The 25117-nt window shown below is 44.6% G+C and overlaps 1 protein-coding gene across 15 annotated transcripts in view; it reads right to left on the reverse strand.

Moving 5' to 3' along the window:
* Positions 1-19486: 19486 nt before the first annotated feature.
* Rnf38 (ring finger protein 38) overlaps positions 19487-25117 on the reverse strand; it is a 104994-nt gene continuing 99363 nt past the window's right edge. For all 15 annotated transcript variants that reach the window (XM_060379844.1, XM_021645974.2, XM_060379845.1 and 12 more), the window contains 2 exons: positions 24913-25012; positions 19487-22895 (listed from right to left, as the gene is read on the reverse strand). In XM_060379844.1, the coding sequence (XP_060235827.1) occupies positions 22833-22895; positions 24913-25012 (163 nt within the window). In that variant the 3' untranslated portion in view covers positions 19487-22832. The remainder of the gene's footprint in view (positions 22896-24912; positions 25013-25117) is intronic.

Consider the following 25117-nt stretch of genomic DNA (forward strand, 5'->3'; position numbering starts at 1 on the left):
AACCTTTCACCCTTCCAAGCCCTCAAAATGAACCAGAAGAAGAAAGTCACTGTAACCTTCATTTTGCAAACCACGTGTCTTGTTATAATTATGCTCTGCCTCGGGCTGTCTCTTGCATCATAGTTTTCATCTCATCTATAGTTATGAAGTTTCCTTATTTCTCATGTCCTTGATTAAGATGTGTTTCTTTGGCAGCAGGAACCGTTTCTCTCTACAAACAACTAGCATGGATGTTAGGAGATAGGTAACAAACCAGGTGTAATGGCACAAATCTTTAAACCCAGCTCTTGGGAAGTAGAAGCAAGAGACTCAGGAATTCAGGGTCAGGGCTGGAGAGAGAGCTCAGTGGTTAAGAGCATGTATCGTCCTAGCAGAGGGCCCGAGTTGACCATCCAGCACCCGCATCAGCCAGCTCACAGCTGCCTCTAGCTCCAGCTCCAGGGGAATCCAGTGCCGACTGCTAGACTCCACAAACACCTTCACTCTCGTGCACACACCCACACGCAGACACACGTGCACACACAACTTTTAAAAAGAAAGATTCAAGGTCCGCCTTAGCTAGTTGGTGAGTTTGAAGCCAGCTTGGGGAAGGTTAGACCCCGGGGGAGGGGGGACTCAGAGAGCACTCTGGGCACGTAGCTTAGTCGGTAGGATGCCTGCCTCGTATGCACGAAACCCTGTAAAGTGGGCGTGGTGGTGCACGCCTGCAATCCCGCCTGGCACTTGGAAAGTGAAAGCAGGAGGATCATGACTTCAAGGCCAACCTGAGCCCCACGTGAGACATAGTTTCAAAAAAAGAAAGCCAATCATTTTAAAGGTCAGCTCCCCTAGAGACCCTTTCACCCAATCCTGTAATGCCAAGACCTACACTTCCCTGCTTGCGTTTTGACCCCTTAAAAACCCTGTTCCCCTAGAGTTGGGGGTCGCTTGCTCCTTTGTTCTTGTAAGGGCAGCCACCCAGCTCGAGTTTGTAATAAAGGACCCTCGTGTGTTTTACATCGGATTCAAAGCCTGTTGGTCTTTTGGGGACTCGCGATCTGGGTATTTCACTGCACATGGAAGGTTTTTGGCAATCCTGCTTCCATCGATGCTCTTTGCCAACATTATGTCCCTGTGTCACACTGGGGCAATTTGTATCATATTTCAAACTTCGTTGTCACATAGGCTGTGGTGGTTTGGTGTCGTTACCATCGACCGCCTTGGCATTGTATATTCTGATGCTCCACACCAGTCGTTTCCTGCCATCCTCAGGGGCCCCTGTTCCCTAAGACATGTAAAGATTTCAATGTGAAATGCCCTGTACCACAGGCTTGTGTATTTGCCCATTTGGGCCTTAGCTGATGGGAAGCACAGGGGGCCTTTAGGAAGTGGGATTCAGCTGGAGGGATGTCCTGGGGAGAGGAGGAAAGGACTTTAAGTTTTTAGCTCGGTCTTGTTTCCTGTTTATTATTTCCTGTTCCAGCTAGATATGAGGGAGCAAGTAGCCACATGTTCCTGCTGTCACAGCCAGGAGTGGCCGTCTCCACGCCTCCCTTAGCACGATGAGCAAGCTGCACGCCGCAAACCAGGAGCTCGAAGAAATCTCCTCTATGTTGTTCTTGCCAGGTATCTGGTCATGCTGAGAAGAAAATTAAAATACACACATAACATGGAAAGTAGCCAGTTAACAACCCAACAGTGACCTCTAAGTATTTAGGGGAAAGGCTGCGTTTTCTACGTTTTTCAAAATCCAGACACAACTAAGTTTCGTGAGGAAGGTGGGCTGAAGGCCGACCTGCGGCGGGAGCCGGGCCTCTTCGTCTGAACAGCCAAGTTGCGAATGAATAGGAAAGCTCTCAAAGAAGATCAAGTGTCCAGAGACGCCTCTTCACGGATACAGAGTGGAGGAGATTCTTTTCCGAGCCCCAGCAGCTGCATCCTTATTCACAGCCATTGTGAAATCCTCTGTCCCAGTGCACACGCCAGGTGAGAGTCCTGCAGAGAATGAACAGGCAGATCGGCAGAGCGCTGTCCAGGGCACCTTTGGGTCTGACAGTGTTTGAACGTTCACAGGTCAAGGTTTCCCTGTAGTGCTGAGTAAAGAACCCAGCCTTGAAGTCTAGGGTCTGGTGAGACATAGAGTTGTGTCCCCACAAGGCCTGAGTCTGAAAGCTCTGAGCCCTGAGCGAATAGCACTAAGCTGGGGGTAAGGGGTTATGGGCCTAAGAGAGCCTGGCAGCCTGGAAATTCTCACCTTCAGGCCAAAGAGCCTGTTGCAGGGAGAGGCCCTGAGAGGCTCACTGTGAGAAACCCCTAGAGCTAAGAGTCTGTAACTGTAAGAAAACAATGACACCCTGATTTTATCACCTTCGCAGCTTCCTTCAGTTAAGAGTGTGGGCAACCTGCGGCTAGGGACTGAGCTGGTGAAAAGGAGTTTGAGAAAGCCTGAGAAAAGGAGTTTGGAACCCTAAGTCCATGTAAAGTCTGGGTGGGCTGACAGCCCACCTTTACCTCCACCATCCGAAAGGGGCAGATGGGATTCTCCAATCGAGCCGGCTAGCCAGCCGAGCCTGAAGTGTGAGTCTGGGCCGCCTGAAACTGTCTCAGTGAGTAAAGTAGGAGTCTTCAAGGAAGACTCCTTATGCCTGCCTCAGGCCTATACAGCACACATGCACACATACGTACACACGCCACACACCACAGACACACAACAGGTGTGTCAGCATGTAGAAGGCGTGGGCCAGAAGGGCAGGCTCAAGGTCATCCTCACCTGCACAGCAAGGCTAGCCTACGTCAAGTGAGACACAAAAAGCATCTAAAAAACTACAGAAAGCAAGCTGGACATGCATGGGGTCTAGCTTCTTAATCCCAGCACTCAGGAGGCAAAGGCTGGTGGATTTCTGTGCGCTCAAGGCCAGCTTGGTCTACAAAGTAAGTTTCAGGTCAATGTGTGTGTGTGGGAGGGTGCATATAATGAGAGTTTGTCTCAAAAAACCAGCCAATTGCTGGGCATGGTGGTGTAGGCCTTAATCCTAGCACTTGGAAAGAAGAGGCAGGCGGATCTCTGTGAGTTCGAGGCCAGCCTAGAATACATAGTGAATTCTGGGACAGCGAGGGCCAAAAACCAAAAATAGTTCAAAGTTAAAAAACAAAAACCAAAACCAAAATGAACAAAAGCAGTATAGATAGGCACGAAACTTGCCCATTAGAGACACCTGCAGCTTTGCCACAGCTCAGACGCTTTCAAATCCCCTTCTGGGTTTCATAAACCTCAAAATATCTCTTATATTCATTTTTTTTAGAACCTGCTGTTAGGCCTATCGCTAGTTGTTGTCACTGCGTCATTTTTTTCTTTTCCCACCATAGCTGTTTATATTTGGATAACTGTGTTTTAACAGAACCGGCCTTATCTAGAGCCCCTTGTGCTTATATTAGGCCTTAAAAGCCAGTGAAAGGACTGAGTTCATGGCAGGCAGAGAGTTAAGAGCCAAGACCAGCTGCTGCCTAAGGGGAGGTTCTGGAAGCAGGAGACACCGGAGTTCCGTCTCCACATCCTTCTTAGAAGACACAAAGCCTTTTGTTTCTCTCTCTCTTGCCGTCTGGATTTGATCAAGAGCCAGCTTGGAGGAGAGGGTGAAGCTATGGGAGACGAACGCTGAAGGGCCACTGCTGCTGCTGCCCCAGCCCCCAACACACAGCTTGGGAACGATAAGATCCTCTGAGGCCTAGACCAGGGGCCACTGGTCCCTGTGGCGTTTTCCAGCCTCAGACCCTTCCCTCTGCTGTGGAGAGCTGCCCTCCCAATGGCGACAATGAATTTGACGGTCTTTAGCTAATGATACGGCCACACTGAGATGTCATCACTGTGTGACTGAACCAAGACGGAACACCACAGGTTCCCTGCTTCCCTAAGAAGGATCTTGTGGGGACTGAAAAGATGGCTCAGGGGGTAAAAGCCATCGACTGCTGCACAAGTATTGGGATCTGGGTTCAAATCCCTAGAACCTATGCGTAAAAGCTAAGTGTGACTACATCCTATTGGCCTGTACCCCTAGTGCAGGCAAGGGCAGAAACTAGAGTATTGCTGGGACTTTCTGGCCTGGCTCCAGAGTCAGGGACACATCCTATCTCAAGGAAATAAAGCCGAGTGACAGATGAAAACAGCACTCTTCTTCCTCCTCTAGCTTCCAAGGGAAAAAGAAACCCCCCACACAAATGTGTGTGCCATACATATGCCACAAACATGCAACAAAAAAAGGCTCTTGGGAACTTGGTGTGGTGGCCCCCTGCCTGTCATCCCAGGGTTTAGAGAGGTAAAGGAGGATCAGTAGTTTATCTTAAGCTACATAGCAAGTCTGAGGCTAGCCTGGTTTGATGTACATGAGATTCTGTACTCGACAACAAAAGGCTAGTGTAGTCTGGCCACGTGTCAGGAACACATGACTCTTTGGACCAACCCCATGTCTTCCAGTGGGTCCTGAGTGACGGAAGGGTGTCGCCTTGAGCCAACAGGAAAGGGCGTGGCCGGACCAGCACAGAGGCTTTGAGCTGGCTTGTGGACTCCCTGTGAGCAGCTGGAGAGCGAGACTTAGCCCAAGGGCTCTTCACCAGATTTCCTTCCCCGGGTACCTTTGCCTAGTAACCCTAAAATGATCTGAAGGAGAGGCAGGGGCGGTAGGGAGACAACTGCAGTGCAAACAGAGCCTCCTTGTTTCTTATTTGGTGAAGCTGATGTTTGCATAGGGGCATGGTGAGGTGGAATGACGGGCCTCATTTCCCCCTAGAACTAGTGTTATAAGAGAACAAAAAGCCATTTACTTGCCGAAGAGAAGATGTGTGGCTGGTGGAGGAGGTAAAGATGTCATACCCACTCTCCCCGCAGCATTTCAAAGCAGCTCCTGGATGACAGGTGGCCACGTCCGCCACCGTAACAGAGCATTCATGTGATCTTTTATCCCATTAAGCCCCGCATCCTGACAGTAGGCAGGACTACTAAACTCACTTTTCACAGGAGGTAACCGAGGCTCACTGAAGTTAAGAAATAGATTTCTTTATATGCCGTGCTTTCTACTTTGATTTTGTGTGTTTTCATTCCCTTGGTTTTGGCTTGAGTGTGTCACACAATTGGCGGGGTGGGGGGAGCCAAGGACAGCAAGATGTTCTCCTGCACCCAGGCTTTTCCTTAGTGGGGGAGAGAACCTGGATACTATGGAGTCAGAGGTCGACGTAGGAGTCTTACAAGGAGGGCAGTGGAAAGCTGCTGCTATGGTCGTTAGTCAAGTCATTTCTAAAGTGCTATCACATGTAGGTGTGGCTATTATTCATATTGGTTCATATGATTATTAAAAGCATTTGTTATTTAACCTGCTACTATAGAAATGAAAGACCCAGGTACCTGTTAGATTTTTAATATGCCTTAAATGTTGGGGCTGGGCAGATCTTAACCCTCTAAGATAGCGTGCTATCTTCCAGCCACACGTCCCATCCAAATTTCCCATAAGTACTTGCATGTGATCTGTTTGGGCTGCTTCTCCCCATCATGCCAGTCCTCAGAGCAGGCTCCTCCCCACCATGTGCTTCTTGTTCACACTAACTTATGGCGACCTGCTCCTCTCTTCTTCCTTCCTTCCTCTCCCTCTCTCTCATGGTCCTTCTGCAACCCCCTTCCCCCACCAAAAGAAAAGCCCTCGAACCTAGGCTACACCTACCTCTCACCTGCCCAGCCCAGGTGTAGGCACTTTATTTGCCAATCAGGGACAATTTGGGCGGCAAGGTTTACACCACATCATTTTGGATACTTGACTGTGCTATAGTTCTGAGCTCTCAGTTGGCCTGGGTATGCAACTGAGAGTAGTTCTTGAATAGCAAGTCTGTAAACAGCAGGTTGCCAGTGAGCAGGAGTCATCTGAGGTCTGGTTGCTGGAGGGGATCCATGTCCTACACCAGATAGGCTGGAAGGACTGTGCAGGCACCGCCAGACATGGACCGTGCTAGGCAGAAAATCTCCTTGTCAAGCTCCTGTCCCCTCCAGGTCTTTCTATCTCCCTCCTTCCATAAGATCCTCTGCACTCTGCCCAAAGTTTGGCTATGAGTCTCAGCATCTGCTTCCATACCCTGCTGGGTAGAGCCCTCTGTGGTAGGCTCCTGTCCTGTTCCCTGTCTTCTCCCATTTCTGGTGTCTATCCCATTTGCCCTTCTGAATGAGAATGAAGCATCTTCCTTCGGGTCCTCCTTGTTGTTTAGCTTCTTTAGGACTATAGATTTTAGTATGTTTAACCTATATTATATGACTAATAAACACTTATAAGTGAGTATATACCATATGTGTCTTTCTGCTTCTGGGTTACCTCACTCAGGATGATCTTTTCTAGTTCTCACCATTTGCCTACAAATTTCATCATTTCCTTGTTTTTAATTGCTGAGTAGTATTTCATTGTGGAAATGTACCACAATTTCTGTATCCATTCCTTGGCTGAGGAACATCTAGGTTTTTTCCAGGTTCTGGCTATTATGAATAGCTGTGTGAACACAGTTGAGCAAATGTCCTTGTTGTATGGTTGAGCAGAAAGTGCTGGTGTGTTCCCTGCACCAGAATGTCCCCTCCACTCTGGGTGAAGCATCAATGCCAGTGTTTGGGGGTTTGTCGACAGGTTACTCACCATAACGACATGATCTTCTGACACTCAGGAATGGTACACACTGGCCATCTTGGAAATCCGCTTTGTTCTCCCTGTAAGAGAAAACCAGACAGGACAGACACATTCCAACGGCAGCTCTGCCAGCTCCCAATGCAGTCAGATGGAGCACAGGTGGGCCAACACTCTAAGTAAACCTCAGAAGAATCAGAGCTGCCTCCAAGTCCTGGCTGTGCCCAGGGCAATGGATGTTCCTCACTATCGTGGGTCCCAGGGCTGACTGCCAGGCTTAGGATGCATTTCCTCCTAACATGCATTGTTGGGCAAAGTACCTAAGAAGAGGGGAGCAGAGAATGGATATCTGATAGGTAATGAAAAAAGTACATCAGGCAAACTCTTTAGAACTGTAAGCCTAAGAACCCAGATAAACGGTGCTTGCTTATTTATTTATTTATTTATTTATTCATTTATTTATTTTAGAGGCAGGGTCTTATGTAGCCTCAGTTGGCCTCAAACTCATTTTATGATTGAAGCTGACCTTGGTTTCCTGACCCTCCTGCCCCCACCTTTTGAGTTCTAAATTTATAGGTGTGCTCCACCATGCCTGGTTTCAGGAGGTGCTAGAGGTCAAATCCAGGGCTTCGTGCATCTAGGCAAACAGTATCAGCTGAGCTAAATTCTCAACCCCATGTCATCTTAGTTATGGAAGAAACTGAAAGAATGCTCTAATCATTTTGAAGAAACTGAAAGAATGCTCTAATCATTTTGAGGGATGGGGAACTTAATTTTCCACTCACTGCTGAGTTTCAACCATCTGCCATCAATATATGGTTCCAGAATCTTCTCTCCAGACCTCCAGGGAATGCCTTTGTCCATTTAGGGAACGTCTAGTGACAGACATCAGTCAGAGCTTGATATAGGGGTCCCTCAATAGTCACCACTGTCATTTGCACCAAAGAATTCAGTTTGGGGCCTATCATGCTGTACAGGGTCTCCTTACCCAACAGAAGCCAAGGAAATGGTGCCTGAGGAGGTTCAGAGGATTCATACAGGCATGACGCTAAACAGGGTTAACCAGGATTCTCAGTCTGTAGCTAAGTTAGCTGAGTCACAGGTGGGGAATGTGTGCTAGGAATCCAAGGAGCTCCAGGGTCAGACAGGAACAGGCTGAGGCCACTCTCTATCCTCTCTCCCCACTTCTTTCTGGCCCCCCAGAGGCTTCCCTGTAACCCCATCTAGCCTTGGCCTCTCTATGATGTGAGCCTTACAACTCCTGATCCTCCTGCCTTTACCTCCCAAATTCTGGAATTACACTATGAGCCACCAAGTGCCACTGAACAGCCAGAAAGTCCTTTCAAAATGTTTGATACTGGGGGTTGAAAGCAGACATTTCTACAAGCCGGACAAATCCACCCACTCTCCTCGTTTCTGCTCACTCACTCTCGTGGGCTGGCTTTCCTGCTCTCTGGGAGAAACTTAGCCCTGAAGTCATTTTCTTCCCGTGTTTCACATTCTGTCGACGCCACCCACTAGCCACGTGTGTACGACTGTTCCTCTGGCCGATCCTGGGCGGATATTATGAACTGAGTGGCTAACCCTGGAGAGTAGTGATCTGAAGGCCAGCTGCAGCTATGTGAACTATGGTTCCAGGTGGGGTCTGGGTTCCAAGTGGGACCTGGTTCTGAGTGGAATCTGGGTGGTGTATTCCGAGGAAAAGTTGCAAGGGGCCAGTCCTGATGGTTGGGGAGGGCGGGTGAGACCTCTGGGAGCAGTTGCCTCTGCTAAAGCCCTCTCCTCAGGCCATGGAGAAGCTGATGGCATTAATGCTCTGTGCACAGGCCACACTGGCCCCTGCCTTGGCGCCTTTATGAATGTGCTGAGCATGTGGGCGCGGCTCTCACCCCACCTGGACTAACCCTAACCTGGACCTAACTGCTGGCCACAGATCAGAGAAAGACAGCAGGCCCAGAGCCTGGGGCACTGTTGTAGCCACAGCCTGTCTGCCACTGGCCTGAGCAGTGTTTGTTTGCTTTCTGTCAGGCACAGACCCACAGAGCCACAAAGCCTTGCTGGGAACATCACGCTCCAGTTCCCGCAGAAGGCAAAGCTGCCCCAGGCCTTGAGTCAGCCACCCTTCTCCCAGGAACCCATCTGCAGCTCTGAGGGCCTCTCTGAAGAAGCCTTGTGCTGGGAGCTAACCTGCATGAAAGAATTTCTTTCTGAGGGAAAGGGGCGGTGGGGCTGTGTTACAGAGGAGACCTTCTGCACCAACCTTGCTGCCACAGTGGAAATGTTCCTAGCACTCTGTGTCCATGGCGTCTCTGGAGGGCTACCAGACATTCAAATTGTCTGCTGGAAGATGAGCATAGTGTTGCCTGTAATTCCAGACTGGGGAGGCGGAGGCAGGAGGATCACAATTTGTAGGCCAAGCCAAAACTGGGCTACACAGTGAGGCTCTGAGTCAAAACAAAGCAGACCACGCATCCTGGGATGCCTGCGCCCTCGCCGCCATCCTTCTTGTCATTCCCACTCTGCTCCCCTTCCCTTCCCAGCACCAGAGATCAGACTGGTGAGGCAGGAGTGGCCAGGTGTGATGGAGACCTCAGGCATCAAGTGAGCACAATGAGAACAGACTCTCAGGAGGCTGGCTTTGCTCAGCAGCTAGTTTAACTGGGAGGAACAAACGCTATCTAAACCTTTGGGGAATGGGTAGAGGCTTTTGGGGTGAGTGTACATCATTGGCTGGGTCTAAGGTGCCGCAAATAGCTCATTTGCTTGAAGAAAAGTTCCTGGTGCTTGCTGGACACGGCCTTATAAGGAGAGGGGAAGTCTAACCTGGCTTCTGCTATTTGACCTCCTCTGCTCTGGACAAAGGTGGGCACAGGGCTACATGCAATGGGCCGGGGCAGGGAAAGGAGTGGCCCTCACTCCTCCCACTTTGGAGTCCAGATTTCTGGGGTTGAACACAACTCAGACTCACTCCTGCTCCAGACTAGATCCTCCAGGTTTTACACATTGCCCTCCTTACCTTTCCTCATGTTCAAAGCCTGCTCCACGTCTAATAGTCACTCCGCAGCATAAGAACAAAAATCAGGGCATTTTCCACAGAGGTTGGTTACGCTGTGGAGTGTCTCTGTATAGGAGTCAGGTGCTATGTTAGGACAGCCTCAGGCTTTTGGTTGGTGGAAGCTCGTGATGTGCGACGTTAATATATTCCAAAACGCTTTCCCTGAAAGTTACAAGAATTAGGACAGACACAGGTGGGGAATGAATGGATACACATAGGGGAACTAAAGATAGATCAATGTAAACTGGCTCTAGATCTGCAACATATCAACTCTTCACAATTGCAAAGTTCTGCTCAGACTTGGATCTTTTACATACGTGTGGCTATTTTGGGGGAACATCAACACACCATGTAGCCCACGCCGGCTTCAAACTTGTGACCCTCCTGCCTCTGCCTCCCAAATGCTGGCACCCCATGCACCATCCCACTTAAGACGTTTAAACCACAGCCGTGCAGAGCTCAGTCCCTGCTCTTGGTAGTGTATAGTAGCGCCACCTGTTGGCTACCTTATGAATTACTGTTTCTTTAGCCTGGGCATTTAAAAATACCACTTTTCTCCCCTCCCCTATTTTCCACCTTAGTTTATTAAAAGAAACAGTTTAAAATAATATGTAGCTATTTTGATTTGTGAACATAAAAGGACATAAGCTGTGTCACACCAGTCCCTACCTTCTGACAAGTTGTCTCTGAACCTCTCCACTGCAGACAAAGGGGCCACCGGATGGGGATGAGAGCTGTGGAATCCTATCTTCTGGACATGGCACAACTGATGCACACCAGTGTAGGCTTGTGCAGAAGAGCTGCACAACATGAAGCCAAGTCATAATTTTAACACGGGTTAAGAAATGCTAATCAGGCTGGAGAGATGGCTCAGAGGTTAAGAGCACTGGCTGCTCTTCCAGAGGTCCTGAGTTCAAATCCCAGCAACCCCATGGTGGCTCGCAACTGTCCATAATGAGATCTGATGTCCTCTTCTGGCATGCAGGTGTTCATGCAGATAGAACATTGTATACAGAGTAAATAAATAAACCTTAAAAAAACAAAAAACAAAAACTGCTAATCCAAGGCCCTGCCTCTGATTGAGGAGCTATTGGCAAATGATTGATGGCTGCTGAAGGAGGGAGAGTTGCTATGCTCTGTGGATGTGGCTATGGTTAAGTTGCTCATGCCCAGTGTATGAGCCGCATCTGTCCACACACAGCCAACACTAACTGAACCAAGGGTCGGGGACTAATAGTTTTTCCTTTTATTGAAAATCAATTTCTTTCTCCTATATGTCCTGATTACCATTTCACCCCTCTACATCTCCCAGATGCTCCCCATCGCTCTCCCTTCCAGGTCAACTCCCTTCCTGCCTACATTATAGAAAACAGGCATGTTAGAGTTAATAAAATAAAAGCCAAGTGTGCGAGCACACGTCTGTAATCACAGCACTCAGGGAGGCAGAGGCAGGTGGATCTCTGAGAGTTCGAGGCCAGCCTGGTCTACAAAGTGAATTTAGGACAGCCAAGGGTGTTACACAGAGGAACCCTGTCTCAAAAAAACCAAAAATAAATGTAATAAGATAAAACAAAATCTAACACATCAGAATTGGACAAAACAAATAAACAGAAGGAAAACAGCTCCCAAAGGCACCAAAACCAGAGACCCACTCACTCATTTGCACTCAGGAATCCCATAAAAACACTAAACTGGATTTCAGCCCTGAGGCTTTTGTTTTGTTTTGTTCTTGCCATCTACTTGTTTTGGATGTGTTTTTTTGTTTTTGTTCTGGAGTTTTCTGGTGTGCTGTGAAGTTACCACTGAGATGCTGGGGGTTTTGTTTGTTTTATCTGTTTTATGTAGGCAGTTAGTGTTATGAACTTGCCTCTTAGGGCCACCCTCATTGTATCCCATAAATTTGAGTATGTTGGAATTTTATTATTCCATTCTAGAAAGTCTTTCTTTCTCTTGACCCATTTTTTATTCAGTAGTAAGTTGTTCAGTTTCCATCAGCTCATATGCTTTCTGTTATTAATGATACCCAGCTTTAATCCAGATAGTATGCAGGGTGTTATTTCAGTTTTCTTGTGTCTGTTGAGACTTGCTTTGTGTCCAAGTATGTGGTCAGTTTTAATGGAAGTTCTATATGCTTATAAGAAGGTCTATTCTTTTGTATTTGGGTGAAACGTTCTGTTAGGGCCATTTGGTTTACATCATCAGTTAGCTCCAGCATTTCTCTGTTGAGTTTTTGTCTGGATGACTTGTCCACTGGTGAGAGTGGAGAAGTGAAGTCTCCCACTATCACTGTGTGAAGGTCAGTATGTGTAGCTGTGGCAGTGTCTCTTTTATCAACGTGGATACCCTTGTGTTTGGTAGATGTTAAGAATTCAAATATCCTGTGAATTTTTGTTTTGATAAGTATGTAGTGTCCTTCCCTATCACTGCCGATTAGTTTTGAAGTCTATTTTGTCACAAATTAAAATGGCCACACCAGCTGTTTATTAGGTCTATCCGCTTTGAATATCTTTTTCATCCTCTAACCATGAGGCTATGTCTGTCCTTGAAGTTAATGTGTTTCTTGGATGCGGAGTATGGGTCCTCTTTCCGCAGGCATTTTTTTATTTCAGTGTCTTTTATTTCAGACCATCGATGTTGATAATTACCAATGAGCAGTGTTTGTTGTTATTTTGTTACGGTGTTCCCCCCTTTTGGTTTTCTGGTTTGATATTTATTCCCTCTGTTTTCTTGTGTGTGCTTATCTCTTTAGATTGGAGTTTTACTTCTAGCACCTTCCCTAGACTGGATTTGTAAATAGATTCTGCTTAAATTTGGCTTTTACCATGTAATGCCTTATTTTCTCCATCTATTGTGATTTCAAGTTTTGCTGGGTATAGTAATCTGGGCTGGTGTCTGTGGTCCCTTGGAGTCTGGAGCACACCTGGCCATACCTTTCTGCCTTTTAGAGTCTCCATTGAGAAGTCAGGTATAATTCTAATAAGTCTGCTTTATATGTCTTTTCCCCTTGCAGCCTTTAATATTCCTTCTTTGTTCTGTGTGTTTAGTGTTTTATTATGTGCTAATCCATTTGGTGTTCTGTATGCTTCTTGTACCCTCTTTAGGTCAGGAAATTTTTTTTTTTTTTTTTAAGATTTATTTATTATTTATACATTATTCTGCCTGCATGTACACCTACATGCCAGAAGAGGGCACCGGATCTCATTATAGATGGCTGTGAGCCACCATGTGGTTGCTGGGAATTGAACTCAGGACCTTTGGTAGAACAGCCAGTGCTCTTAACCTCTGAGCCATCTCTCCAGCCCGAAATTTTTCTTTTATAATTTTTTTTAAATTGTCAATGTTTATTTGAGGTCTCAAAAACACTTTTTAAGTATTTCAGAAATTTTAATATATGTGTGAAGTATAGAGAATGCTTGAAAACAGAATATAAGCATTTTCATATACATATATTTTAATTATTTGGGAATCTTACATCATGCACCCCAGTTGTGCTCACTTCCCAGTCCTCCGAGGTCAGCATCCTCGAGGTCAGCAATCATGACCTCCCCTGAGTTCATTATACTCACTGGAGAATGGTCAAACTCCCAGTGGCTAGCCCTGCAAGGGAAGCTGTACCCACCAGAAACCATCAACTGTGGTGAGCCACATCTCAGCAGCCCATCACAACTTTTTTCTTTAAATTTAAAGTCCAGTCTATAAAGCATCAGAAGAAACACGTTTAAGTCAAACCATTGGTACACACCCAACAAGTAGTCTCAGGGGTTCAGATGAATTAACTCACAGGGCAGTGAAGCAGGCATCAGGATAAGGGAATGTGCCTAGGTTAAAGGTTTTTGATACTGGATGAATTCTAGTCCCTTAAGTGCTTCTAAATGTTAATCCAGGCTGGCCCTGGCCAGTAGGTTTGTCAGTCCGTGGGCCGGCAGTCGGGTTAGGTCCTTCCCTCTGTGGTACAGGGGTGGGAGGTCTAAGCACACAGAACCAGCAACTATGGCCAATTCCTAGCTGGGAATGATGAACTTAACTAGGAGCACAGGGAGTGTGAATGATTGTAACTCAAAAGATAAACTTTTCTCCAATACTGCTAGACACTTAATCAGTAAGTGAAGGTCAATGAGACAGATATGGGTTTTGGGTCTGTAGCCACATTAGCTCTCACCTTCCCTGTACTTGTCTTCCTCGGTTCCCAGGTCCAGGCCTGAGGGCAGTAGGCATTGGCCCATGACTCTGTATTCATACCAAACATAAGACCTAGAGGAGGTGGAAGGGAACGACCTGGGACCTCATGAAACCTTAATTTTAATGGCTCCATAGTCAGGGAGACAGTCCATCTGGCTGAAGACTAGAGCTTTTGCTCTCTGGCGTGGGTGTGTCAATCCATGGTGTAATGCTAGCTACTTTCACAGGAGTGGAGAGAAGCTCCTTGTAGGGTCCTTTCCAGGTTAGTTCCAGTTCCCCTTAGGCTACCTGCTTGACCTAGACAGTATCGCTGGACTCAAACATGGGGAAACTGATGGTGGACTTAAGAGGTTAGCTGGGTCCATCAGATAGTCTGATAAATAGTCTGTGTGGAGAACTGGAGGGCCTGGAGTGACTTGAGAAAGGAACGGTTAGAGATTTCTGCCAACTGCTGATCTCTGAGCCTGGGAAGCAGTGGGGGAGGTCTTCCAAACATAAGCTCACAACGGATAAATCCTTCCCTATGTGGGTGCAGGGGCCCAAAGCAAGGCAAAGGAAAGAGACCTAACCACTCTTTGCTGGACTCTAATGAGAGTTTTCTTATTTAATGTCCTGCTTCTCTCTTTTTAACCTGCCCAGAATTCTGAGATCTGATTCCCAGATTCTGTATGCACAATAAAGTTTTCTTTCAATCTATGTATAAAGCTTTAGCTATTAATTAAGAGGTTTGGGCTATGGAAGACAGGCCATTGTCAGACTCCATTGCTAGGGGGAAGCCAAATCAAGAGACCAGTTTTTGGAGGAGCTTTTTAGCTACTATTTGAGCAGTTTCAGTTTGGTTGGGGAACACTTCTACCTACCCACAAAAGGTATCTATAAAAACTAGCAAGTTTTTTTTGTTTGGTTGTTTGGTTTTGGTTTTTCGATACAGGGTTTCTCTGTGTAGCCTTGGCTGTCCTGTAGACCAGGCTACGTCTGACCTCTCATAGTATCTAAAGAGAAGGCGCCTTACAGGCCAGGCGACTTTCTAGCTTGTTTCCTGTTAAGGTAGATATGAGACTGCTCTGAAGCATTAGGGAAGGGCTGACCAGAGTCCTGGGGACCTAGAACATCTCAGGTTGCACACCCCCCACGAGCTCCTTGACCACTTCCTTGCTCTAAGGGGATGAGACCCCCAGTGTCTGACAGTCTGTTCTCTGGGACCTCACTATTGTGGGTTATTCACCAGAGAAGACCAGCTTGGACATGGGTTTAAGTCACTATATAGACTTTATTAGCTGACCAGTGACTACACTGGGTGTTTGGGATCACAATGTAGCACCAAGCCTTTCTCAGGGTGAGCTTTTAAGCACCAAAACTGTGTTTTGGGGTGACATACTTCAGTTAACAAGAACAATTAGCCAGAAGCAGAACTACAGAAGCCAAAAGCAAGGTTAGTACACTTACAGACTTGAGAAACTATGGACTTAATGGATTAGTTCTTTCATTTTTTCAGGTGGTGTTGTCAAATACTGAATTTTATGGCCTGAATGGTACTTCCATCATGGAGTCAGTTGTGCTAAGGTCTGGGGCCCTGTTACAGTCTGTTATAGAGCTAGGGATGAGACTGGGAGGAGGGAGAATTGATGATCTGCAGTTAGTCTACCTGCCTCCCTGGCTGGAGTGTGTCCTCATATTTTTTAATTGAAGCACAGATGCCTCAGAATGAGAGGGATTTTTTCTTTAAGATTTTTACTTATATGTACAGTGCTTTCCTTACATATATGTCTGTGCACCCTGTGACTGATGCCCATGAGCCCCACGTGAATGCTGTCAACCAGACCCTTATGCTTCAAGAGCAGTCCATGTTCTTAGCCACTGAGCTCTCTCCAGCCTGTGGGACTGCTCTAGGTTTACGCAGTATACCTGTTATGCCTTATGATGACAAAGTACATTTGCCTTCATCTTGCTCATTGTCTAGCAGTGCTTGTCGGTGAGTGGTACCTATCTTTATTTTCTTTCTTTTTGAGACCAGTTTCACTTTGAAGCCCTGATTGGCCTAGAACTCACTCGGTAGACCAGGCTGGCCTGAGTGCTGGGATTAAGGGCTGGCTGGCACCTACTGATTTGACACAGGGTCTTCCTAGGTAAGCCAGGCTGCTCCTACTGAAAATAGTGCTGGAATTATGGGCACACCCTACCATTTATTTTTAATTCTTTTAAAAACTCGCATTATGCATATATCATATCTATGTAGGGGTTGTATGTGTGGGCACGGGTGCACATTAGGTGCCTAAGTGGTCAGAAGACAAGTTTGTGGAGTCGATTCCTTCCTTGTACTACCGTTAGGTGGGTTCGGGTATTAATCTCAGGTCACAGGGCTGATTCACAAGCACTTACACCTGCTGAGCTGCTTCAGTACTTCCTCATTCTTCTGAGATGTGGGTATCTTGTTTCACTGCCTAGCCTCCACTGACCCTTTTCCTTTCCTCTTTGTCTCCCCAACTAAAACTTGGTAGCTTGGCCCTGGCAATCCCCCAGGCTTCTGGAGCCAGCAGTCAACCTACTTCCCTCCCTGCTAGTGTCCACATTAGGGCTTTCTAAGGCTGAATCATGAGAGAGAATAGTACTTTCTCCTTGGTTAGCTAGCTTAATTTTGGCAAGACAGTTGTTCCGATGTAGCAGCAATCTGATATTACCATCTTAAAGCAGCAGCAGCAACTACACTGAGTCCTGTTTCCACTCACTACAGAAATGCTTATCACTACACCTCTGAACACTTAGATATACACTAACTATTACAAGGTTTCATGGTATAATTCTTTTCTTCCAAAACAAGGTCTAATATAACCCAGGCTAATCTCAAATTCCCTATGTAGCAAAGGATGACCTAAACTTCTGATCCTCCTGCACCAAGCCCCTAGTGCTAGTGTTATTCCTGTGCACCACCAAGCCTTTTATGCAGTGCTGTGATCAAACCCAGGATTCACGCATGGGAGACAAGCAGCCACCTCCTGAGCTAAGCCTCCCACCCATAAAGATGACACAAGAGGCCTAGGACAAAGGGAAGAGGGAGATTGCTACATTGCCAATGTTTATTCCTAAGGAGAAAGGCCAAGAAGATAGCATGTTGTTTTGTTACACTGGTGACTATTGGTAAAGTGCTAGAAATGGGGCTACAGAGTACTGTCTAACCGCTGCATCTCTTTTTACCTTGTTTTCATATGTGGGATAAGAAGCCAGGGCTTGATGGGATTTTGTATTTGACTGGTGCCCAATCACCAGCCTTATCTTAGACTTTTATTCCTGCATTTCCTGCTACGTTGAGTTGCAGAGGGCCACCTACAAGAGGTTAGGAGCACGTACATTGTACAGCAGTCTTAGTAGGAACCCACCCAGTCATCTCAAAGTAGGCTGAAAGCTAACCACCCTTGGATTCTTCAGGATGCCCAGTGCTATGATTGCTCAAATGAAAAAACACCACCACCCAATTTCATTTTTGGGTGTGCAGACAGAAATGAAGCCTCAAGGCCAGAAGAGCATGCTGCAACTGTAGACAGTTGTGAGCTACTGGATGAGTGAAGCAAACTTGGGTCTCCTGGCAAAGGCAGCAACCCCTTTTATAAGAGTGGAGTCATCTCTCCAGCCCAATGGTCATTTATTTCTCTTATATATTTATTTAAAAAGCTGGGAATTCTAAAGGTGCTAAGCAAACATATGACTTGGGAATTTACTGACAAGGAACTCGGATTTTTGACACAGGGTCTCACACAGCTGTTCTCTCAACTCACTGTATAGTCATATATATATGAACAGCTTACAGGCTGTGGTCCAGCTTCCAACAATGGTGATACCAAGAGGAGGCTAAGGAATCCACTACTTTGCTCAGTACACAAGGTTAGATATCTCGGCTGGTCTTTAGTTTAAGCTGGAATCTCAAAGCAGGTTTTAATGCCGGTGAAGGAACGAACTTGCCATGGACAGTGAAAGCAAGCTTCCTTCTCTATGTCCTTTATATAAAATGTAATAAAAAAGTATGGTCCAGATTAAAAGGAGCTCTTACCACTTCAAATGAGTTAATAAAGAATAAAACTCTACACAAGTGTACACAGCTGCTTGGGTTTGTTAATTCCAGATGCAGTCAAATTGACAACAAAGAACAGCCCTGACAACGGGTTACAAAAGTGGCAGTGTGTGTGCATGAACACATGTTGGAGGTGCCTGGGGAAATGGGAGGGGCAAATTGGTATGCATATATGCTTACACATATAAAACTGCCTAAAAATAAATTATTCTAGTAAAAGCAAGCTGGGTCACGGAGATAGCCAGTCAGTTAAGTACCTACCTTGCAGCACGAGGACCCAAAATCTGATTCCCAGAACCCACATTAAAACAAAACAGAGACCTGGGAATGATGGCCGTACATATGGTGCCAGTGCTAGGGAGGTAGAGGCCAAAGCAAAGCGTCTCTGGGGCTCAGTGGCCAGCTAGCCTACCCTATAAGGACAGTGAGAGGCCTGGTCTCAAAGAACAAGAGGAACTCCCGAGGAACATCCAAAGTTGACCTCTGCCTATGAGAAAGAAGTTGAGGGGTAGAGTGAAGGTCCACTTAAAGAGTACCTCCCTAAATATAGCCCAGGCTGACCTTAACTTTCAGAGTGTCAGGACTACAGGCATAAACTACCCATTGCTAGTGCAGTACCTTAGAAAGCAGATGCCGCAGTGGTCTAGACCAGAGTCATCCATCATGACAGCCACTTCCATATGTAGCTTCCATTTAAAATGTGACCGGTTCAAATTAGGATGTGCTATAGTATAGAGAATTTGAGAAAAAAACAAAACAAAACAAAAAACAAGGTATCTCATTCTTACATAGAGAGTACTTATGGATTGAATTAACTTTTTTTTTTTTTCCTTCCAGGTGGGGACTTTAGCAGGACTATGGAAGCACTCACCTGACCAATTCTGCTCTGATATGTGGCCACTAAACTATCAGACCACATAGAAATGTCATTTGCTAGTGTAAATAGGGGCTTCTGTTCTAGTGATGTCTGTGATACCACCAAAGGCCACTCAGCAACCACTGTAAACACCTGTCAAAGGGGAATGAATCGGCAAGTGTGAAGCCCATACAGCATCAGCATTATCAGCTACTTCCTGCTGGAAGAAATACTTGCTGAGGATGCAATGGCTTTTTAGAAGAGCTCATTTCCAGGTAATGGTTCATAATCAGGATTTCTGAATGCTTTTGCTGGTGTGATACCAGCCTTGATTACCTGCTCAAGTAACTAGGTCGGCAGATTGCTTACATTCAGAGTTACAGAAGATCTACTATGCAATCACGAATGACAATAGGCAGAGGGTCCTTTTCCCTTGTATGCTGACAGTAACTTGGATGTAAACTGTCCCAATGTATACCAGCTTTCCTAGTTATGTGGTGTTCCCTGTATCTTATAAGGAAACAAGCAAATACTCTGTTATAATGCTTGCTGTGACTCGAGGCTGTTTACACTAATGCCAAAGAATACAACTGTCAAAGATTAAGCCTAGCACCTCACCCCGGCTCTATTTCCCTACCATATCCCACCAACCCTCCACCCCTTTGCAAATCATTTCTAAATATAGCTAACATGAAACACAACAGATGTTTTAAGTGTACATCATACATTTATTACCAACAACCCTCTCAACTCCAAAATTGGGCACAGGGATTAAAAATAAAAATTCATTGCACTACTTAGTAAAGCATTACTAGTAACTTTCATAAAAAATGTACAAACTTTGTTAAAAATTTATCAAGCCTTCAAATGATTTTGGTTACAGATATTTATAATACATACATTTAAAACTATGTGTTAACTGATACAATGGAATATGATTTGAAGAAATGACTCAGCAAATGATTCCAGCAAACACCCCTGTGAGCTTCCATAATCTGAAACAAACAGCAACCTGAGGTACCAGATGCACTATGGGGGGACAGGTTTTTAAAGAAGGCCTGGAGATACTGTGAAAAATATTCTCAGAAGCAGACAGGCTGATCATATTTGAAATTATCACAAGAGGCCCAAATTTAAGAATTTTAGCAAATTACATTTCAGGGAGTGTATAAAATCTAATATGCTTTTACAATTTCAGATTCTGCTAAAAAATTCAGGACAGAAAAATCTCAATATGACATTTTGATACTTGGAGGCCTTGAGTTGTTTTGTGGAGATTGGAGTTTAAAAAAATACAAAACATGGTTGACTCATGTTAAAAAAAAAAAACCAAATAAACAAAAACCCATACAAACCAAAATAACAAAACAAAACAAACAAACCCATATCCAAAACCTATAAAACCCCCACCGCTGGGTTAGGATGGTAAAGCCAATACGTTCTAGGAGAGGATGATGGCTACCAACATCCTCTGCCACCTGGTGCATCTTCTAATCAATGATGGCTGGGCAGGAATCAACTGCACTTTCTTCATTTGCTAGCCACAAAGATGTCCACTGTGGACAGGCAGAGGTCACATGTGTGCACCTACGATACACTAACCACTCAGTGACAAAGTCTGGGCCATCTCTAAGAGCTCTGTGCTAAAACAAGACATTCCAAGGAGACAGCAGTCATCTGCACAATAGAATTTTACCATCAGGACAGACACAAATGCCTCCTAAATTGCCAACCACCTCTTTCGAAAACAACAACAAAAAACTACCAGACTTTACATCAAACATTGATAGAAGAAATGCTACTTTCCAGTTGTTAGCACAATGTGCCTTGGTAGTCCGTGTCTCTGTATTAATTAGGAAAGTGCTTCATTTGTGTGCATCAATAAGAGGAATACTGCGTGGAACAGTGTTATGTTAGAGCTGTACAGGTATAAAGTTTTTGAAGCTATATAAAAGTCTATATATAAGATGGACTTTTACAATTTTAAACATGATTTCTTTAAATTAAAAAATAAAGATTAAGCTGTATGTGATTTGGAGCTGATTATTATATACGGTAATAATTTTGGTCTGTAACACACCTTTTATTCATTAGGAACAGGAGGGGGTTATCCTAATGATTTAAAAGTAACGTGTGCATTTTACCTCTGTTTTAAGTATTTCTGACACACTAACACAAATCTAGAGGCAAACAGAACCTAGGTCAAATCCTATTTGTCTAACTAGATAGAGGCAACAGTGTCTGGAAGAAGACAAAATTGTGCTTCTGTGTGAATTGACTTTCCTGAACTCTAGGCTGAGATGAGCTTAGAGAGACTTCAAGGGAGGGTAAGGAACATGGCAGTAACTAGTAGCTCAACACTGTCCCTGTCCTAGTAAAAAAAAAACAGGCCCAGTGCCAATTTTAAGTTGAGTGAGGTTGGCAGCGAGTAGCCACACCTGCGGCCAGAGTGCTACAGCAGGTGTGGCTGTACAGATGCCAGTAACTCACAGAGGCAGAGAAGGCGGAGCACACTGAGAAAGGAATCCAATGTTGCTGAAAAATGACTTCAAACAATCTGACTTATGTTCAATGAACCTATTTTTTAAAAAAAATAATACACACATAGCTATGTATCATTTCAGATTAAATAAAGGCCAATTCCTGTTTGACAGCATTATGTTTTTATAAAAAAAATCCAATCTTCATTTACACTGCAAGTATTCTGGACACCTATTGTATTAAACTTTTCTTGTTCTAACATAAATTAAAAGAAAAAAAAAGTAAGACATCGAAGCAAACCAGGCCTAAGAAATGAGCTGTCATAGCACTTGATCCATCCTGAAACAAAGGTTTCAATGAGAAGGTTTACTGAGGGAAGAACTAGACAACTTCAGGACTCTGCTAACACCAACAGAAATACAATTTAATTGCCCATGGAGGTCTGAGTGAAGAACACAAACCAGAAACCAGGCTGAGTTAGGTAACCAGGCTGAGTTAGATTTTGCTCTTGTGGAGGTCAAAGAGGTGAGTCTTATGGGACCAGTGGTCTTCTTAAAAATATATTACTCCAACATCTTCAGAACAGACTACAAAACTACACATTAACAAAAACACAGGTCCTTTCTATAAGAAGCGACTGGAAATGTAAGGGAAAACAAGGCAGTATCAACACTCAGATCACTGATTGAAATGCTAATATTGCTAATGAGGATGTATGATATTGCACCTTCTTATTGGAAACAGCAAGTTGGAGACTTAAGTTTCTTTTACAATAGAATTGAAAAGAAAATCAGGTCATGGAGTGAGAATCTGACACTTTTTTTCTTAAGTAACCCACTCAGGATCACCAAGAAAGAGAAAGAAGGGGACAGCTGCCTGAAGCAAAGGAAGAAGGCTTTTCTCATTCCATTCATTGGGAGGGAAGGGGATGGAGTATTCAATGCTTAGAATTGATGCACCCTTAGCAATCAGTGTGCAACAGCAAACACAAGGGTAAAACCAGTGTACAGTACTAGTGCTGTTTAAATAACACACCAGATTATACATTGCAGCATAATTAAAACTACACACATTCTTGGTACATGCTGGTATACAGGATCTCATACACACGTGTAGCTGCACACAGTCTCTCACACAGACTCACTTATCACCAACAGTCACACGCTGCACTCATCCCCACTCACAGTTTCTGAAGGCTCTATATAAGGTAGACTGCTATATCATCTGGAGCTACCACTTTTTATAAAAGCACATGCTAAAAGATGACGTCCACTGTAATCTTGCAGCAACACTCGGAACGATCACACAAAACCAGGGAATGTTAGTGCACACACAGAATTAAGCTAAAGAAAAGGTCTTTGGAGTTCCAATCACACAGTTAGTATAACAATCCCATAATTGTGAAGACTAATTGTAAGCTTTTATAGTTGATTAAGTCACACAGTGCAAAGAAAGGTCCATTGACCCTTTTGGTAAAGGGAGGGCTGGAAGCCACACAGGTTAAGTTCAATGGATAGTCCATATATACACGTGATGAGGAACACCCAAACTCAATTTGTGCTCTTAGGCTGGTCACTCTGAATCCCGATGCACTTCAGAAGCATCAGCTCGGCAAATTGGGCAAGTACGATTTCCCTGAAAAACAAGAGGAAGCTCAGTGGAGTTATGTCTCATACAGCGAAGTACCTGGTTCTATTATTCCCATATGGTCTATATTGATTTAAGAACAAACAAATCCTAAAGCAGGATGATAGTGTAAACCTGTAATCCCAACTTGCGGAGGCAGGAAAATCAAGACATTCAAGCCAGCCACATCTATGTGACAGCCTGTTTTAAAGCAAAACAAACAACAACAACAAAAAACAAGACAACCTACACAAATCTCCAAGATATAATAAGGTCACAAGTGACTTTTTAATGACTTTGTTTAATCTCATAAACATGACTTGCTATCACCAGTTTGGAAAAAACTAACTTAAAACTTTATCTGCTACTTTGTTGTTGGTTTTGTTTTTTTTTTTGGGGGGAGGGGGGACAACAGGGGTGGAACTGGAGATTAAATTCAGGGTGTCATATACACTAAACTAGTTTTTTAGGATGTGAGGAACTGAATTTCTCATTTTCCTGTCCCCTACCTCTTCAGGTGTGTCCCAAGAGCCTGGCTCCAGCCTTCACTACTTTTTTTTTTGAGGCAAGCTAGATTTCTTTATTATGTAGATCAGGCTAACTCAAGGAGATATACCTGCCTCTGCTTTCTGAACGCTGGGATTAAGCTACCCTGGAATTAACAGAGTAAGGTTAACACAGCACCTCCCAAAACCAAAACAGCTCTATTTACTCCTTCCTTGACTCCTAAAGTCGTTTTTTCTTTATTTCCACAGATGCGGAAACACAAACCCATCACGTATCATCTTACCTGCTACAACCCACTACTTACCAAACACTAATTCCCATATTATGACTGACGGCTCTCAGGGAAATCAGTATTTTCACTGTCATGACACATTATGACTGGCTCACCTTACCCTATTCATCTTCCTTCCTGAGTAGCCATTTTTCCTTTCTCATCCTCTAAATAGTGGCCAATGAGGTTTTTAAAACACAACTGTAGCTGCACCCTTCCTCTTGCTTTCAGAATCAAGTATAAACTCCTACATGCTTCAGAACGACATCTTTGAGTCTTTTGTGTCCCACCCTCTCCCACACTCTCTCACTTTGGCTATTAGCTGCATGAACTTGTAGTTCCCTGACCATTCCTCGTTCACATGTTAGGAGTTTGCACAAGCCGTATTTTTCTAAAAAGTTCAGACTCTTCATTTTCAGGATTTAGTTTGCTCATTCCTTCTCTTTCTTAGTAGACAGGTCTCACGATGTAGGTGGGAATAACCCTGAGGGCAGATGTTCCTGGCTTACTCTCTCCTCTGTGCTCCAATGGCAGCTGCACAACAGCACAGCAGCTCTACCTTAACTGCTTATTAGGCTATCAAGCTGCCCCATTGCCACATTCTACTAAAAACTCAAAGTTGACTATTGTATCATCTTAGTTATAATCTAGTCGCATAATTAAGAATACGCAAAGAAATGCTTAAGAAGAAAGACAAGAAGCCTCAGCACTCACTCTGACAGATCACTGCTGTCCTTAGTCTCTGGGCTTTTCTACATGTACAAGATAAGGACTGGTCAGAAGTAAAAAGCCTATTCTCCACAAAAAAATCTCTGGCAAAAACAAAACAAAACAAAACAAAAAAACTCCAGTGAGGTCCCATCTAAACTCTGATAAAAAAAAAAAAAAAAAAAAAAAAAAAAAGATGTAAATCCTAAGGAGGCCAGGTCTTGGGCCCAAGGATGAAATGAGAGCACACAGATAACAGCAACAAACAGCCTGACTGCTCCCTGCTCTTGCAGAACTGCCATCTTGTTGATGGCTACAGTTCTTTTTTTAAACAAGGCTGGAAACAACCCAGAAGTCTACTCTATTCCAATCTCTGCAGCTACTCTTTATTGGACATTTCACAGAGTGCATCTGCTAAAAGCTAAGCTTCTATCTCATCTGCAAAACCTACCTACCCCCGCAATGGACTTATTCAGATGAACCTATAATCAATAAAAACACAGAATATGGTTATTTTCTTTACACTTGTGATCACTTTACCTTAAGCCATTTATCAACACACTTGGCATGGAACTCGTGGTTACAGGGTAAAACTCTAAGAAGCTGCCTTGACTCAAAATCACACATGCATACTACACACCTGGAAAAGAACAACAACAAAAAAATCATTTTTGATTTTCTATTTAGTTATGACTATTATGTTTGCAAAGTCATTCTCAGTTATCAAAAATCACTTTTTAAAATT

This window comes from Meriones unguiculatus, chromosome 3 (assembly GCF_030254825.1).
Source record: "Meriones unguiculatus strain TT.TT164.6M chromosome 3, Bangor_MerUng_6.1, whole genome shotgun sequence".
Classification (NCBI taxonomy): domain Eukaryota; kingdom Metazoa; phylum Chordata; class Mammalia; order Rodentia; family Muridae; genus Meriones; species Meriones unguiculatus.